This window comes from Callospermophilus lateralis, chromosome 2, assembly GCF_048772815.1.
Source record: "Callospermophilus lateralis isolate mCalLat2 chromosome 2, mCalLat2.hap1, whole genome shotgun sequence".
Classification (NCBI taxonomy): domain Eukaryota; kingdom Metazoa; phylum Chordata; class Mammalia; order Rodentia; family Sciuridae; genus Callospermophilus; species Callospermophilus lateralis.
In genome coordinates this window covers 114,655,206-114,674,659 of record NC_135306.1, presented here as the reverse complement: position 1 = coordinate 114,674,659, position 19,454 = coordinate 114,655,206, and the positions used below count along the sequence as shown (strand labels likewise).

General features: G+C 41.4%; 1 protein-coding gene across 1 annotated transcript in view; it reads left to right on the top strand.

Moving 5' to 3' along the window:
- The window catches only part of Ncam1 (neural cell adhesion molecule 1), a 293,418-nt gene that overhangs the window by 233,742 nt on the left and 40,222 nt on the right, over positions 1-19,454 (top strand). The window contains exons 4-10 of the mRNA XM_076843767.2: positions 11-154; positions 527-664; positions 1,755-1,872; positions 2,310-2,479; positions 8,661-8,803; positions 15,023-15,052; positions 19,165-19,315. Coding sequence (XP_076699882.1) covers positions 11-154; positions 527-664; positions 1,755-1,872; positions 2,310-2,479; positions 8,661-8,803; positions 15,023-15,052; positions 19,165-19,315 — 894 coding nt within the window. The remainder of the gene's footprint in view (positions 1-10; positions 155-526; positions 665-1,754; positions 1,873-2,309; positions 2,480-8,660; positions 8,804-15,022; positions 15,053-19,164; positions 19,316-19,454) is intronic.

The following is a 19,454-nucleotide window of genomic DNA, read 5'->3' as shown; positions in this document are numbered from 1 at the left end:
CATTTTCCAGAGAAGCTCATGTTCAAGAATGCACCGACCCCACAGGAGTTCAGGGAGGGGGAAGATGCCGTGATCGTGTGTGACGTGGTCAGCTCCCTCCCCCCAACCATCATCTGGAAACACAAAGGCCGAGATGTCATCCTGAAAAAAGATGGTGAGACTTCAATTTCCTGGTAGTTGCCTTTCCCTTGGCCACCAAGTTACCTAGGTTTCCACCTCTACCAGTCCCTGAAGGATTCTCATCCAAACTCAGATTTGGTGTCCCCAAACCCACACGCAGCTTCCTGGTGTATCCCTAGCGGGTATACTCAGGCACCCGATTTTCTCCCCAGAGCAAATATACATTTCCAATACACTTTTGCTCTCTGTTATATTTCACACCTACAAACACATTGTTTTTATTTGAGCCTGAAGACCTACCTTATAATGCAAAGTTAGGAAATAAGAAAGAGGCTCAGCTCCCTGCCTGCAGATTCCAAAGTTCTCTGACTGATCCTTGGATGAACCTGCCTCTTGTCTCTTCTAGTCCGATTCATAGTCCTGTCCAACAACTACCTGCAGATCCGGGGAATCAAGAAAACAGATGAGGGCACTTATCGCTGTGAGGGCAGAATCCTGGCACGGGGGGAGATCAACTTCAAGGACATTCAGGTCATCGTGAATGGTGAGGAGATCTGTTCTTCCTGTTCTCTCCATGGCTACAACCTTGGTTCCCCAAATCTTCCAACTTCCTCTTTGTTCTATAAAATAAATTCTGTCCTGACTCAATCATCCATCTTTCCTGAATGCCTTCCCTAGCATAATTTGTAGAGTCTTTTTTTTTTTTTTTCGTTTTTAATATACTTGCCTTTTGGGTCTCCCCTCATTTATGGGCGTGCTCAGTGCAGTTATTGAATGCCTTTCATTGCCTTACAGCACTGGAAACTTTCTCATGCTTACTAATAAGTTCATATTCATCCTCATTGTCCTTGATGTTACAGTAATTGTGAAGTTAGTTCCCTTGGTTCAATGTGAAGAGAAAAATATTACAATCAATTCAGGTCTCAGAATAGTCAGAATCATGGTCCATGGGCTTATTAATCTTAATTTGCAGAGTCAAATAAACACACCCGTGGAATCGATCTGACATTTACAAGATGTTTACAGGAAATTATAATGTCAGTACTAAGAAAATAAGTAAATCATGTCTGAATTGTTCTGGCTATTGATATGCATTTTTTGCCAAACTCTCCCCCTCTCATTCCTTTGCTAAAAACAGTTTGTGCACAAAGTTGTTTATGACAATTCCAAAGAAATGTCACTCTTTGGTTTTGAGCTGGTGTACTTCAAAATGGTAGTAGACTTATAACCACTAGGAATAGTAGCTTCCAGTTTTTTCCAGTATTGAGAATCCTTCTTCACATAAATTCTACTGACTGTAGTAGTTACTTAGTGGGCTTTGACTAAGAACACATATAATGACAAATAATTACTATAAATCGAATATCACGTTAACGTGAGTAAAATGTGATATTATAGCTTCTAAACTCTTGAAAAACAATAACGCATGTTTGTGGATAAACTGTTTATTCCATTTACATTAATTATTTGGTGCATTAAATTTTGATCCTTTACATTAATTCTGCAGCCACCCAGGACTCTCTTGATCCACAGGCAGAAACTCCCTGACCTGGGAACCCCTGAAGTGTCTCTTCTCCATCCATTGGGTTCTCTCAAGTTTTCACAACCATGCCTAACATCTTTCTTTCCTTTAGTGCCACCCACCGTCCAGGCCAGGCAGACCATTGTGAATGCCACCGCCAACCTGGGCCAGTCTGTCACCTTGGTGTGTGATGCTGAAGGCTTCCCAGAGCCCACCATGAGCTGGACAAAGTAAGAAACTGGCTGGTGTGTTGGGTCATGGGCTAGAAGAGAAGGGGCATCATAGGGCCCACTCCATGTTGGCATTTCAGTGACCTGCATATGGACTTCTTGGGAATATCATCTCCAAGAAGGATAGATTCTTTTCTGTAAGGTCCTCTTGCCTTGAGCATTGGATTATTACCTCATTTTCAATCTTAAAGGGGCAGGTCCAGAAGGAGGCCTCTTTGAAACCTTTGTGAGTACAGTTTACAGCCGTTGGGCAGAGTCAGAGGATCAGTGGAGGAATCAAAGGTATATGTGGAAGTAGACATTGGTGTCCTCCCTTCTTGTGAAAACTGGCCCTTTCCCATTGGCTCAATCTGCATTTTATGGAAACTAATTAAAAATAAACATCTTAACTCTCTCTGTGGTCAAAATCATCGTCCTTTGCATTTCTGTTTCTGTAGGGATGGGGAACAGATAGAGAATGAGGAAGACGATGAGAAGTACATCTTCAGCGATGACAGTTCTGAGCTGACCATCAGGAAGGTGGACAAGAACGATGAGGCCGAATATGTCTGCATTGCTGAGAACAAGGCCGGCGAGCAGGATGCATCTATACACCTCAAAGTCTTTGGTAAGCACAGTGGGGGGAGTCAAGATCACTGCTCTGCTGCAGTTCTTCTTACCCTGTCCACTCTAGTTGGATTATATCCCAAAGGCAATCTTTTCTCACCAGCCCCATCATCCAAGCCCTAATCCAAGTCACCATCAAGCTCACCTCACCAGCTCAATAGCCTCATAGCCGTCTCCCTGCCTCTCCCCCTTGATCCCCTTCAGTGTCTTTCCCTCATGGCAGCCAGCATGGCCTAAGTGCCACTGCACTTTTCAAAATCCTTCAGAATAAAATCCACAATGTACCCAGAATAAAACCCACACTGCCCCACCTACCAAGCATTTGCCTTTTCTCTTCACCCTCATCTTTTCTTTGCTCCCTACAGGAAACTCTCCAACCACACCAGCCTTCTTTCTATCCCTCAAATACACCAGGCTTGCTCCTCATTTCTGGGACATTGCATTTGATTTCTTCTGCTTAGAATATCATTCCCTGGGAGCTGCTCAAAGCTGTCTTCTCCTCCTCATTATTCAAATATCAGTGCCAACACACCTTCTCCATGAGTCCTTCCTTCACTGCCTTGGCTACTATGGCTCCCCGGTTCCTGCTGCCACCCTGATTTACCCCAAAAATCTTTTTCATCACTTAATTGTGACTTTTTCAAGAACTTATCAATACCTGAACTCATCCCATTTATGTATTTGTCTTGGGATTTGTTAATATCCCAGCTCCACTAGCACTTTTACTCCAAGATGGCAGAGAGCTGCCTGTTTTACACAGCACTTCGTCCCTGGTGCCCTAAGCAGCACCAGACTCATAACAGACCTTTGGTAAATGTCAGTGAATGACTGGCAGCCCGCCTCACCTTTTTGGCTGCCTTCACTGGTTTGTGTGAAACTGTTATAGTCAGAAAAAGAGCCCTCACTTTGTCTTTATAAACTCAGCAAACCTCCAGGCACTTCAGAACTGAAATACATTTTGACCTGACCTTGAAAAATGAATTTGTTGCAATGAGATGTTTACCATGATAGGTCTCAATTCTGTCTGCTTATCTGTTTAAAAAAATACCGATAAGCTGGTTTACTGTAGATGGTGCTGCTGGGGTACAGGTGCCTGAGGGGCAGCTCTGGGACCTATCTCTTCTAGGTAGTTGAGATGTGCATCTGGGAACCAGCCTTGGGACTGCTTATTTAACCTGATCAAGAGAAATGTAGTGTGTAAACATGCAGTTGAGAATCAAGTGTTTATATGCAAATGGTCCTGCATAATCATAGATGAATTTTATTTATTCATCTCTGATGCTTAGAAATAAGTTATTGGTTTGTTCAAGATACCTGTATGTACTTGAGAGTGAAAGTTAAACTTCATAAAAAAAAAACATTCTGGGCAATCTTTTCTCTAATTCAGACTAATCTTCCCCAGTCACTCTGATCTTATTAAGTTTTTCCATATTGTAGGATAAGACAGATGCATTTGTTTTTCCTTCTTTTAACAAATATTTATTGAACACCAATGCTGCTAGACAAAGAAGCTACAGAGATGAGTAGAATTTGACTCTGAGAAGCACAAAGGAGAAAAACATACAAGCTTCTAAATGATAATAGATAGTATCAGTCCAAGTGGCTGCTGTAGGCCCAGCCAAAGTTTACAAGGATGAATGACAGGGACTCTTTTCTTATCAGTAGGTTCACGGGCTAGTGTAGATGACCAATGCAGAAATTTTAAATGACAAACCCTTATAATGATTTCATAATACCAACATATCCAATATATCCAATGTTTTATAGGAAAAAAAATGATCTCTGATCTCATGTGATAAAAATGAGAGAAGTCATTTAAACAATGTGTTGTTTTGTAGGTGGAAATTACAGGTGAAGGAGGGCAGGGCAAACATTTCAGGACTCATGTGCAGCCGCAGAGGCAGAAAAAGCATCATGGTGTTGCATGATAGCTGCTTGTGGACAGGGGCTGTGTCTGTTTTGCTCACAGATATGGCCCCAGCACCTAAGACAGTAGCTCGCATACAGAAGGCACTAGCATTTGAATAAGTCAAAGACAAGGCATTAATCCATGGGAATGAAGCATAACTTATGTGGCAAGAAGATGAGCCTGAAATCATGTCATCATTACTTGACTTTAGGAAATGCTTTGGGACATTACTCTTCTAAAGTATTAATAATAATACCCAACCCAAATAAGCATTTATACTGTGCCAAGCACCATGAAGCACTATCCATAAATTAGCTCTTTTAATCCTCATCACAACCCTATGAGGTAGATTTTATTATTATCCCCATTTTACAAGTGAGCACAGAGAAATCAGGTGCCCCTTCCAAGGATCCAGGATTCAAACTAAGGCAGTTGGCTTGTAAATCCATTCCCTGAACTAACAATGGTGGTTACTACTGCCCAATTCCATATGCCAGTGGCAATCACGCCATCTGAATTGCCTAGGCTATGGTGAGTAACATGAGGATGAGGTGCTCTCTTCTCCACCATGCTCCTCACAGACTCTCTACACACTGAGCTCTAATGTGGCTGGTCGAGAACAGCTCTTGGCTCCTCCCCCAGGTCTTCTGGTGACAGCAGCTACCCCAGGAAAGAAGGATGGGAAGTGAGTAAGGGGCCATGACAGAATGAAGAATCAGAGCAAGGAAAACAAGGAAAATGGGCAAAGAGGCCAAATAAGATTTGTCTTCCTTCCCATCCTGTACTCTCAATCCTCAGTGCAACACACACACACACACACACACACACACACACACACACACACACAGAGTTAGTTTCCAAAGACTAAAGCTGGGAGAGTGGAGATTAGGCAGACCAAAGCAACCAGAGGAAAGGTGGCGTGGCTCCTAAAAAGGCAGGTAAGGAGATCATAGACCTGTGTTGAATCCAAAATGAGAATCCTCTATAATATCCCAAGGAAGTTCATACAGCCTCCTTGAAGTAAATGGTGCCTCATATACACCTCTTTCCATCCCCTTTCACCTTCTTAAATTCCCTTCCTTTCTTCTCCCCATTGATATGGAGCAAGGGAACCAGGAGGGGAGGGGACAGCTGATTAGGGCACCATCTTTCTTTACTCTTTTTTTCTCTTTCCTTCTCCTTCTGGGTTGCCATCAGGGCCACTACTGGAGAGAAGTAGGCCAGTTCCTCATCAGTAGTGGACTCTAATGAGGAGGAAGAAGAAAGAATACCTGTAGCTTAGATAGTAAGGATGAAGTCAGTAGTCTTGTAGCTTCAGGAGGGGATAGAAATCAGAAATAAGGGACCTAACTAAATTAGACACCGCTGCAATCATGTCCAAATGACATCTTTTTTTTTTTTTTCCATAAGAAAAGGATCTTTTCTAACATGCATTGCCTCATTATCAGCTAGAACCTTCCTTTAATTTTATCATCCTGTAAATCTGGCAGTGAGTTTCCATTGCTCCTCTCTCATGGGCCCTTATGAAGAAGTTTTTTTGTCTCTGCAGATTATTATGCTCATGCTAATGCTCTTGAGTTCTCGTGCTGCCGTGGACTGAGCCAAGTTCACTGGTGGGCAGCAGCCTTGCTTAGTTGATCCCCCCCATGACTAAAGCAGCACTTGTGGATGAAAGAAGAGGACCAGCAATGGCCCAAAGGAAGAGGCACCGGGTCACAACTCCCCAGAGGTCACTGTTCAAAGAAAGCAGGGGCCTCAGGTCTCCCCAGGGTCCTTCTTGGGATAGGGTTGCCAGAGCCTGGACTGGGGTTGAGTGGACAAGGCTGACTCTTAGAAGCAGACTGCAGAGTCATGGACGTGCTTAAAAAACTCACAGGATGGCAGTATTCCTAAGAGGGCCCGCAAGGAGAGATGCAGTAGAACAGCCTGAGACACCGAGTCTAGGGAGGCAGTTGGGCAACACAGGAGGATCCAAAAGCCAAGGACCCATAACAGAAGTTAATTAAGATGCAATGAGGACCATTGGAAGATAAAACCTGGAGAGAAGTTCTCTCAGTGCTGGAATCCCGGGGGAGGGATTCTAAGCAGGGTAACCCTACATCTGTTCCTGTTTGCCCATTTTCCCAGTGCAAATATTGAAAGCACCCCTGTTACTCCCAAACAGTATTCCAAACTCTCAGTTTTGACATTGGCCCTGCTTCTGAACTAAGAGGGGATTAAGCAACCAGTGTTGCATCCTTCCAACAGCCCTCAGTAGACTACACAAAATTAGCCTTTGTTAACAATGTTTTTAATAAGAATATAGTTCGTCTTTTTCTGAGGTCTTGCACAATGGACCCTTTGTAACCATCTGGTAAATGGAGCCACCAAGACCAAATATTAATAGAGGTCAACTGACCTTTGTCTGTCTTCTGTTAACCTTTTGCTACCAGGACAAAGTGCTCTGGGTCAGGGGAAGGTCAGCAAACACTGTCTAGATCTCAAAATCTGCGTTTCAAGAGGCCAGAAATTTAGCCATCCTAGGATTATCTCCAGGCCCCAAATAGCTGTTCAGTTTAGAGAATTTAGTTGTTTGGCCACATTTTATTTTGTTTTTCTTTTACTTTTTAGGGTGCTTTTGACAGTATAGGAGAGTCAATTTTATTTTACTTGCCTCTTTACTTTTGTGTTTATTTTATTTTACCATTATTTTGCTTTGTTTTCTCTCACCCTCTAAAACCTCCTATTTGGCAGCACTTAGCACCTACTCTTTCCAAGTTGTAACCTCCTGCAAATTCGTATTTATCAAGATAGACACAAAATCTTCCTCCTGGAAGACTTCATTCACCTGGGCTCCATCAACTCAAATTTGTGATCATTTGGCCACATTGGATTAAGATGTCCTTATGTGCCAGCTAGCCAAAAAGAATTTTCTAAGAAGCTATCAGTACAGATTAACTTCAGGAGGATATTTGAGCTATATAGATTTTATATGGAAGGAGGCATTTGCTCCAAACAAACAAAAAAATATGGTTCTGCCGTTGTCTTCTGTTTATCAAAACATCAAGGACCTCAGCTTGGAGGGTAAACACAGGCAGTAGTCAATTAGCCTACTTGCAATTCCTGCATGAACTTAAATATAAAGAAAATGTAGTTATTTCAAAAATTATCTATAATTCTGATTTTGCTGCTATTGTCATTCATCTCTCTAGCCCGGCCTTTGTCTCTATTATTGAAATAAGTTACAATTGTGCAGTATTATATCTTTTTTCTTCTACAGAAGGTTCAGCAATTTCAGAGTATAATTGTTTTAAAGTGGGAAAATTCAATTTTCTCTAATGTTTTAACGTTTAACTCAGCTTTTGGAATGCTTGTGTTTCTTGCATTACCCAAACATTTGGAAAATGAACTCATCTCAACTCCTCCTTCCCATCCTCAGCCCTCCACACTTACTAGCCTAGCATTCTTCCTTGGGTTAATGCAGACACCTCCTAGTCATTAAGAACTGAGCCATTTAGCCTCCTTGTCATTCCTTCCTTTAATTCTTTCCATCCCTGCTTGCCCTAATTCTGTTCATTCCCACTTCCTCTGAAACTTCCTTCCCTATGTCTCAAAGCTGCCCTTTGGTCTCCATTCCCTCTAAATCTACCAGGTTCAGGACTCAGTGTTACCTCACATCTGTGTCATTGCCAGAGCTTCCAAATTGGTTTCCCTACAATCAAGGTTTTCTCCATTCTAAACCACCTTGAATTTTCCGTGGATTAACCTTGAAGTATAAATGATCTTGGCACTGCCCTGATTGAACGCTGTCCATGGGCCTCCACCAGCCAAAATTGGAAATTCCAACAATACAGCCTTGCCTCTCTCTGCTGCTGCGGGCTGCACTCCTCTCTTCCCAGCCCTCTCTTCACACGTCCTTGCTCTCATTTTAAGTCAAGCAGTTTTTTACATTTGGAATGACTCCATCTTCACCCCATAGGCATTAGCTGAAAATCTCATGACCCAGCCCCAAAGCTGACTCTTAAGGCTTAGACCAGGACCACCATCTTCTTCTGTTCCATGGTCCCTGCCCTACCTCACTACATAGGATATGTTTTTATTACTATGATCTGTGTCTTGTCTTAGGCCTCTTTTGTTGAACCCTTCAGGAATCTATTCTGTGTTTTCTACAATACCCAGAATGGGTTCTTACACTTAGTAAATAGATAACTTTTGTTGAAGGGGTACACATCATCATTTAAACCCAGAAAGCTAAATAATCATATAAACTCATAGAAATATTTTGTCTTTTCAGCAAAACCCAAAATAACCTATGTAGAGAATCAGACAGCCATGGAACTGGAGGAGCAGGTCACTCTTACCTGTGAAGCCTCAGGAGACCCCATTCCTTCCATCACTTGGAGAACTTCCACCCGAAACATCAGCAGCGAAGAAAAGGTATACTGTTGCCCAAGAGTTTCAGGGCCATGGAACACAGGCTTGATGCACATTGAGTCTGCCCTGCCCAGTTCTCTTCGGTGAGCCAGAAGGGGGGTATATGGTCACCAGAGGCCACAGTCAGGTCCTGCAACCTCCCTCCCCCAGCCTGCCTGGACATGGCCTGCTCAATATCCCTTGCAGTGGAAAGGGCACAATTCCTTGTATAAATGGGCAGGGGTGCTATGGCAGTGGGCATGGTTAAGTTAGGTGTTTTGGAAAGGAGGCGATAGTGATGTTCAAACCCAGGGTTGTGGATCTTTGAGGAACAAGGAGAAGCAAGATCCCTCTATACCAGGTGATATTATCATCTCGGGAGTACCCAAGGAAATGTCGCCTGAAAGTAACAGGGACCAAAATGAGCCTATTTTTTCCCTCATGCTTTGTACACTCATGCTGAATATGCACCATATGCACAAAAGCTTGGCTGCCTTTGTGTCTGCCTGTATTCTTGGTCACATTTGGATTTCATTTTGTTCTAAAGGCAAAAATAATTAGCAGTTTCTAAACGATGATGTTGGTACCTGGGTTCTGCAATTTATTCACCAAGGGTTTAAGAACATCATAGTAAACTTCCTCGGAAATTTAAATGACTAAAAATATAGCTTTAAAGCACATGAATTTATAGGCCACCGGAAAGCTCTCTTTATTATTGACAGTATATAAAAATTAAGGTGACCTTCCTCCATTATGCAGCCCTTCGCTATTGAGTGGGCTGAAACCAGAAGGAGGAAAAAGCCTGGTTTTGAAGCAACTTCAATCCTCTTATGGCACTTGTCCAACCTGCTCTCGTATATCCTGTAGTAATGGGCTTCATTTTAGTTGACCAAAGCTTTGTTACCTGTTCGGGAGTAATGGCCTTAGCCTTAAAGAACATTTAAAATGGATTGCTTATTGACCAGAATGTCAAAAATGATAGATCTCTTCACTCTTTTGCCTGCTGAAAGGAAATCCCTAAACAGGATAAACTCAGCTATAGCCCAAAAAGAGGAGTGTGAAATACCAGAGCTAAATTTGGAATTTGCATTTGAGGAACTGATTTCTGTCTCGCTAATAGAAAACAAAGCTAAATCAAAAGGATCAGGGATTGCTGTTCCAAATAGCCTTTTTTTTTTTTTTTTTTTTTTTTTTGCAATTTTTCATCCAGAATTGAATTCAATGTAACAAAAACTCAACTGAAGAACTGCTAAATATTTTTGAAACTCACATATGCTGTTTGATATGCAAAAACCAGCTAGATGAAGAAATGTGGTGTTTACTTGAATACTTTCTTTATCAACAATGGAATTGAACCCTTAGCTAAGATTTCAGCTCCCATTGTGTGTTATGCAGATTAAATATACATTTTGGGGTTTGATCAATAAGATGGATACTTGGCAGGTCTTTCTGCACCCAGCTTAACAGTGGACTTGTTCAGAGTGAGCCAGTCTATATCTTTGCCCTACAGTGAAAGACAGAAATATCTCTCTTAGTTGTATGCTTTTAAATTCTCTATCTTTTCTAGGAATAGCTCAACATCCAAATCAGACCAGAAGGATTATTAAGATTTGTGCCTATCTCAGGTTCTTTAATAGGTTGGCAGGTCTGGCTTGAACCTATGATTTCATTTTTATATAATGAGAAAAGATAGAAACTAATACACACTCACATTTACTAAATATTGAGACTGAAAGAATCCAACAAAGGCCCTCTCAAGCCTAGCAGGTACCAGGCTTGCACAATTCAGTTTTAAGTATAGACCAACAGTCTTAGTCTGAGATAATCACTCCTGCCCAGCCACATGCTCTGTGTTGTGGTTTCCTTTGCTGGTGACTATCTGCAAATTTACTTGAAGTGACATTACTGGAGCTCAAATCAGTCAGTGTCTAGAACAAGTCCTCCAGATCAGCCTATGATGTAACACACCAGAATAATATGAATTGTCCTAAATGAAATCCTCTATAATAAAATTTGCCATTTCTATCCATTAAATAGTGACATAAAAGAGGCATGATATCCACCTTACAGCATACTTAGCTGCTGATTAAAAAAATAAATATGGTCATCCATGAGCAGGTCAGATTCCCGAAAATAAACTTTACTTTTATTTTGTGAGTCTCTTCATATTCTCCAACTAAAGTTGCATTATATATAATTAGGTTTTGAGATTACTAGACTCCCTGACTTGTAGGAGTGGGAGAAAGCAATTTTCTTTTTAAAATCAGGATGATACACAAGACAGGTCAGAATAGTCAGTCATATCTAATGGTAGAGTAAAAGCCTGAGTCAGATTACATGGCACATCAAACCATGGATGTTCAGAAGGCACCTTTTCACATCCTGAAATCTCACCAGCCCCTTCTTCTAGCATCCCTGCTAGAAATGTCACTCTGGACCCTGCCTAAAATGGTGACACTGTCAGTCCTCCATAGAGCAATTGGTCAACGCTGATGATCAGGAAGGACTTCTTCCTTGTCTCTTCCTGTACCCAGTGTCCCCCACCTCTGCCACTCAGTCCTTCATCTGAGTCACTGAAATAGCACTTGAACTTTCCTCAAGTTGGTCTGCCCTTCTTCCCTTAACACACCCAGCCATTTTCACTGTTTCTTCTGTCATGGCTTTCACATCCTGCACCCTTCTGGTTGTCCTGTACTAGGTGGCTTCGATTCACTAGTCCCATGCCCAGTGTGACCTATGCAGACTTCAGTAGGACTGTTGCCTTCTGGAGCTGGACACCATTATGCAGTTAAAGTTGCATTATCCCTTGAGCAGTGTCCTCATTCTGTTGCCTCATATTGAGATTGTGGTCAACTAACATGCTCAAGTCTTTTTTTATATGAACTTCACTTAAGCCATATGTCCCCTCTCCTGTTCTCATGCAACTGATTGCTTACCCAATAATGCAGAATTTTATATTTATTTCTGTTAAAAATTTGTATATGTATGTTGTAGCCCAGTCTTTCTCAGTAGAGTCATTTATGGCAATTTAGGAGACCCTTCCTTCACTGGGACTGTCCTATGCAATGTAAGATAGTTAGCATCACTGGCATTCTCCCCCTTAAATGCCAGGAGCCACTTCTAATCATTACTAGATTGTCAAATATCCCCTGGCTTGAGAACGTCTGTTCCTCACAGTCTTCCCAACCAGACAGATCTGACTTTCATCAGAAGTGTCCTTAGAAGTCTGAGAGTCAGAGCATCTCAGTGCATGAGGACCCCCCTATTTTATATAGGTATATGAAAAGTAATGAGGCAAGAGCTGTCATTGGTGACCCCAGCCCTAAGCATAAGTCCAAGGGCAGCTAATTCAGTAGCCTTCCCAATGCAGCTGTCATCTAATGTTGGTAATAGCTAGTGCTTCCCAGTTAGTATGAACACTTAGTTGAAACATCTTTGTCCAAGTCACTGATAAAAATGTCTAATGGGACAAGGTCAAGTTCAGAACCCTTAGAGTGCCTCCATGGCATGGCTACGCTCCCTGTAGGTAGCTTAGAAGGTGAAGTAACTGGTGCCACGAAGTCACAGGGCTCTCTTGTGATTCTGATGACTTTCGTGGAAGCCTCAATGATTCCTATAATACAATACATAAGCAAATTAAAGCTATTCTGTGTTTTTGCATCACTGCTTCAGTCTGTTATTTCCTTTCCTATGAGAAGAGGCAGGTGAAAGAAGTCTTTATGCACCACCCATACACACTTAGTGACTTGCTAATGGAATATCAATGTTCTTCACTAAAAAAAGAAGGAATGGACTTTGGCAGAATGCATTTCCATACATTGAACATAAAATTCAAAAGAAGAAGGAGGAGGAGGAGGAGGAGGAGGAGAAGGAGAAGGAGGAGGAGGAGGAAGAGGAAGAGGAATGGGGCAAGCAAAACCTAGTGCAATTAATGTCACACCCTATCTTTGATCATATCTCTGAATTGAGTTTGATCACTGACTTGAGAATGATAATTATTAAGATTTAGCGAGTTGAGTTGGTTGAGTTCAACAATAATAGCTAGACTGTGTCTAATTGTTTGGATCATTCAGATCATTAAGGTAGATCAATTGTCTGACAGTTGGTCCATTACTTAGTGGTCAATGTAATCTTGAACAAAAAAGTGAACTTCATAATGGGTCAATTGGATGATGTATGTGAAGCTTTTTGTGATTGATATTTCAGAAAGTTTGTGCATCTGCATCATTTCATTACTCATCCTACATAGATTTATCTTCAACATTACCTGCTAGATATTTGAATGAGTGTTACTAAATTCCAGGCACCATTTATACATTGTATGAAACACAGGGATGATGATTTTCATACTCTATCCTGGCAGGAAAAAAATCCATCATTTGCTTATGTGAACACCTCTATGCCTTGAAATGATTATAAAGAAAGGTGAATGAAGCCTTCATGATTAAGTAATGGAGAGAGGTGAAGTGTTGAGATGAAAAAAGAGAGAAAAAATATGAAGGACCTTTTGTGAGCCTTGAATCTTATGCTGATAGAGTATGTCACAAATGAGACCTTTTGAAATTCTAGATTCTTTGGAAGCTGAAGCTTTTCTTTTCTCCAGGAAGAATTTCTCATTTGGTACAAGCCCAGAGCCTACTTTTAACTACTGAAAATAGTGACAACATAAAGCAATCAGAGTCTGGTTTATCTCGGGTGTGGGCGAATGTACAATAAGGAATGCTTAGGATAATTGGAAAGATGCTTCACTTTAGTTTGTATACATATTCCTGCAAGCTTCTTGGGCATAAGACAAAAAATGTAAATAATATTAAAACAACCTAGGACTAACAATTTCTGGAGTATTACTAATAGTACCCTAACTTAGTTCCTCAGTGTGTATATTTGCATATCAGAATGTCTTGATATGGGCCACACCTTCACCAAATTATTAGGTCCAAGACATTTATGTCATTCCACTGTCACACGGGTAAGAGTTAGGCTACTAGAAGCATCGTGTCACTAGCAACCACTTATTCTAAAAGCCACAGAACCATAATGACTTGGGAGAAACACAGAATAATCACATTTGAAAACAAACAACTCCATATGATACAGCCCTGGCATGTTTCAAACAAGCTTTTTAGTGATGTGGAATTGGCAACTATATCTGATGTGTTGGCCCACTGTTACTTTGGTCTACGCGTGTTCCTCTGTTCTCACTTCCTCCTTCATTCCAACATCATGTGACATAACCCAGTATTTCCATCCTCATTTCTCACAAAGCTCCTTGTATGTAGTAGACTCTTACTGTTTGCTAACTCATTTGCATTCCCTGATTGCATTGCTGTGTTTCTAGCATCTTCTATATCTTTTTTCCATCTGAACATCAGGGATAATCAGGCAACCACACCACCTAATAAAAAGAACAATGCAGCTATGATGTCTTTGACTCCCAATATGAAAACAGAAAAAGCAGAGTATATGCCCAAGTGCTAGATACATAAAAATAGCTAGATGAGAATGGAAAATGCCCCAAACCTCTATGCTGCGAGTTGGGTTACTTCCTTGTGAATGCCATATTGGATGAAGATGGTCCATACTTGAGCCCATGTGCCAACTGGGCATTCTCTGCCTTTAAGGACTGGAGCCCTACCACAGCTTCCCAGCATCCTTAAGCTTCCTTACCCACAGTCTCAAAAGACTTCATAACTCTCATTCCTAATGTGCCTCTCCTCTCCTTTATTTGTCCCCTTTTTTTAAAAAAAATTCACTTTTAATAGAATGCATGCAAAGAATTATAAAGTGCATGAGCATAAAATGGCATTAGTGTATCTGTGATATGCTGTCTAATAAAACTCAGAGGAGGAAACCTTACTCTCTTAAGTATTTCTAGATGATGTGGTTAGAACCAGTAGTGTCATCCAGTACTATGAAGAATATTTAAGATGTTTTGCAATATAAGCAGTCTAATATGTCTGCTGGTATATGTATATATGTCTACCAAAGATTAGGAATGCCTTTACGATTGAATTATACAAACGTATAATTTTAACGTACTAAGGGGGAAAAAGCTGAACATAAGCTAAATCCTAAATTAAATTGTGTAATAAACACACCATTGAAAGTGGGCCTTGGAAAAAGTTCTGAATTAAGAGGAAGCTGCATGTGCACGGAATGCAGTGTGGTACATCAATTCTCTAAAGCAACATGTTGTAAAATTTTACTGCTTTCTTGTTGTGTTTTATATCTTGTTCTCTCCAGGCTTCGTGGACTCGACCAGAGAAGCAAGAGGTATAGCTTACCTGACCACTAGCCAGTCTTTAGTTTTGAAAGCATTGCAGTTTAACTTACCATTGCAGTTTAATAACCAGGCACACTAAACTAATTAGTACTTTAGTTAGATTAAAGAATAGGTCAATAGTGGTAGACATTACGTAGCAATAATGTCATTTTAGGATGAGCAAGCAAGCTGTGTTGGGAGTGGATGAACAAATCCTTATTATTTTCTAAAACTGGATCTTATTCTCTTGCTGGTGCTGGTAAAATCACATCCAGGTAATTATATTGATAGAAATAAATTGCCCCAATGCCCAGGCCAGGCATTTTGAAACAATGAATTTTTTGTTTTTATTCTCACATGGTAGATGTGGCTTTGGACCATAAAGTCACAGAGTTAGTGATCTAAAACCTGCTCAGCCCTTTCCTTTCCAGCTCAACTCATCTTGTTGCTCACTTATTTTATAATGATCGGTCTTGGTAGATTATCACATCACATTTCATCTCAAAAGCTACACGAATGACATCTCATTGGTTTTCCCAAATTGCTAAACATGTCTGTTACTTTTATAGAGCATTAAATTTATGAGATTGAAATGATTTGGTACAAATGGGTTTATGTTTTGTAAAGTCAGTAGCATTTAGCCTTTGAAATTTCTTTGCTTACTTTCTTTGGTTTAGGTAATGTAGGACTTAGTTTGAAAACTGAAGCTAAACATTAACCTTTAGATTTTAATTGCTATACTCCCAGGCCCTACCTATGATCACTTCTGTCATTTTTTAAAAACCTGATTTGTGATTAAGTGACCAAAATAGTAAAATAAAAACCATCTATTTTAGATGACATTCAAGGATCGAATTTATAAATACATTTTATTAAAATAGCTTTTGCCTTCTTTCTCCAAATGAGTCTTCGATTCTATAAGAATATAAACACAGAAGAGCCTATAGATTCTGTATTTTAATTTGGTAAACCTATCCTCTTAGTCTTTCAGGAATGATAATTATTCAGCGCACATGGCTCATGTGTTCAGGTCATGGTTATCAATATTTAATGCTGCTAAATATTTAAAAGTTGACTGCCTATCCCCAGGCACTGATATTAGTTTCTGCACATGAACATGCTGCCATTGTCAAATCCAGTTCATTATTAGCTCTCTTTGTGTCCTACCTTCCCCGATGGCGAAGGGACTGTGGTTCAGTACATGTCCACACTGAAATGCTTCACTCCTGAGGCACCAGAATCACTTAGTGCCGTCACAGGCTGGGTGTTTTATTGCCCAGAAGTCGTCGACCCATTGGGATTGGGGAAGGAAGAGAAGAAGGGTTAATTATCAGCCAGTCTTAAGTAGCTGCAGATCTCATTCTGCTTTGCCTTGTACATCTTCCTCCTGTCCTTCTGACCTAGACCTGGTAAGAGGAGGAGCTAAGATTTATCAGAGAGCCCTAAGGAGCTGTTAAGAGATTTTTTTTTCCCCTTCTTGTGGTATTGGGAAGAGAATTCTTATTGTAAGTGAAAATAATAGATTTACTCCCAAAAAAGCAGACACTGGATTCTGTTTTCCAAGTGTCTTTATCAGAAATGTCGCACTTTGGACATAATTGACTTGTAAGTGAATGCCACCCGTGGGGCTCAGAAGTTTCATTCTCTCCTATTTATCTCATTCAGAGATGAAAACCATAAGCCCAGATGAGAGCAAAAGAAGGTTTGGGTTATGGCCACTTTCATTCTAATGAGCTCTGAAAAGCCTTAGCACTTTTACCTGTAAGAAGAGAGACAAAAATGCTTTGATGGGAAGAAAAATTATAATCACCCTTCATGGATTTTTTAAAGGGCATCTTTTTCCATAATGATCTTTTAACTCTTGTCCAGAGTTCATCTGCTTCCTCTGGGGCAGCCAAGACAGTCAGCCTGGCTTTTGGTCTGGATGGCTTATAGGTGGCACTCTGGGTCTTTATCCTGATGCCAGAATAAAACAATTTAGAGAGAGAGAGGCCAATCACACTGCACTCTTATCTGCATATCCTCAAAGGGACAACTGGGCATCTGGCAAATAATCCCACCATCACACCTGCAGTGAGCCCCTACAAAATAAGAATTCTCTATAGAGGATTGCCTTCTGGTCTGTTGACATCATTAAACAAGAGAAATTTCCATATAGAGAAACCTGGGAAAAGAGACCATATTGAAAGGGAAAAAAAAGTACAGCTGTCCCTATAACCATTTTCTAAGCTTCTTTTTAAATGTTTTCTAGATTATTCTAAGTAATGACTGCTCATCCCCCTGCTTTGTTGCTATTACTGTCCCATTCTTACCTATATGACTTTCTTTCCCTATCTTTCACATGGAGTTGTTCTCTTGGCTTCCTGGGGATTATGGCATAGGGCATAATGACAAGTCCAGTATGGGTCCAAAGAATCATAGTTCATCTCATGGTTGAGATCACTGAGATGACCAGAAAAGCCAGGGATGGGCCTCAGGTTCCCTATATCTGCTGGGTATAGGGGGAAATATGAGTGAGAGGCAGATCAGATCAGCCTTTAGAGGTCCCTGCAGGAATGGCTTCATGCCCTCCATGGCCCTAATGCAGACTGACAGGTAAAGATTTTTGTTTGACATTTAAAAATAGCCACTGGGTTGGATCATTAAGCACTGGCAGCCCACAAGAAAAGGAGTCCCAGGATCCAGAATCTCCAACAAATTGATTATCTAGGAAGTGCCCCACACCTGTCTGCTGGTATCTCTTATTAGTGTGTGCCATCTTTTGGGATGCAGCTTCTCAATCAAGCATCTTCTTACATTCGCTGGCCCAATGGGAACACCAGGGCATTGGTCTCAGGAAGGGGACATGTTCATAGGAGGAGGCAGTGATGATTTTGCTTGGCCCTTCTTCCTCTTACCGGCAACATGCTGTAGCTTCCAGATATGACATGTGATGGGGCTTGGATGACTGAAAAGGACTAGTTCTGTTAATGCTAGTGTAAGGAACTTCTTGTGCTAGATCTACTGAGCAAGGCCAGTGGTGCCTGGCTTCTGGGCTTCCCAGGCTGCCATAAGACAATACAACTCTGGACTTCAGGTTTGCAAACCAGCATATTAAAAGAATCTGAAGCCAGGTGTTCTTTCATTCTCTAAAGACAAGCCCATCAGATGCCAGATGCAGAGTACTGTCCTGTCCTTTTCTACAGAATATCATACACTGAAATGAGGGTGACCCAGCCTTCAAGGAGTCTGACCCCTTCATCAGATTACCAGCTTTCTGGAGGATCTGGACTTGGGCCATGTGCCTACACCCATTCAGAGACAGCAACCATTTTACTTAGAATGTCACGAGTTAAAAACCCTTGGAGATATCCCAGTATTCATTGCATTAGGATCATATGCTATTCTCTTGACTGATCACTGTCATTCCAGTGACTCAGGAAGCCAATAGCAGAATTAAGAACTAGAAAATGGAGACTATGGTGTCAAGGATCCCAGATCTGCCTGGGGCTCTCTTTATCACTCTTCTTAGAGAGGGGATCCTGTTTCCCTCAATTCTATCTCGGCAGATCCTGAGCTTTGAATTGTTTGACTTTTTTTTAATGGATAATTTCAGCTTTTAAGTATCCAGGAAATAGAGACATCTGCAGAGAATGGCTTTCTTGCATACTTTCTTTCAGTGGGCACATTTGAAGTTCCTATCTCATGAGCATGCACATAGGGCTGGAGGTGGGAAACCTGGAAGGAAAGTCAGGGATGCATATTTCCAGGATCTCCCAAGGCAAGGCCTTTGCTGCTGAGACCTCTGCTGGCCAGGGTCTTTGCCTCTATTTCACTCATCCCAAAGTAGTCTTGTGGGACCTAGTCTGTCCTTGCCCCAAACCAATTTTGGCACACAGTTCAGGTCATTTGACATAATCAAGTCCCATTTCCTGTTTTGGATACACCAAAGTTCCCATGGTGCTCACGGAACCTCCCCCATTAGGTAATACCTAAAGTCAGACTTAAATATTGGCCCAGAGAGGAGAGAGGATATGAGATTCATCATAGATAGGTGATGAACTAGTCTCCTGTAGCTATAGCTATAGCTGCATGGCCCTCTGCCTTGTCTCGGACTCTGATGCTCCCCTTTCCCTCCTGGCAGACTCTGGACGGGCACATGGTGGTACGCAGCCATGCCCGCGTGTCATCCCTGACCCTGAAGAGCATCCAGTACACAGATGCTGGAGAGTACATCTGCACTGCCAGCAACACCATCGGCCAGGACTCCCAGTCCATGTACCTTGAAGTGCAATGTGAGGAATAACTGGGGAAAGACTTGGAGGGGGGGAAGAGCCCTTCAGGGTCAGGATGAGAGAGGAAAATAGTACCCAGGACCTAAGCTTACCCCGTGAGCTCTGCTATGTTCCCTGGCCCCTTTCAGAGTTCTGTCCT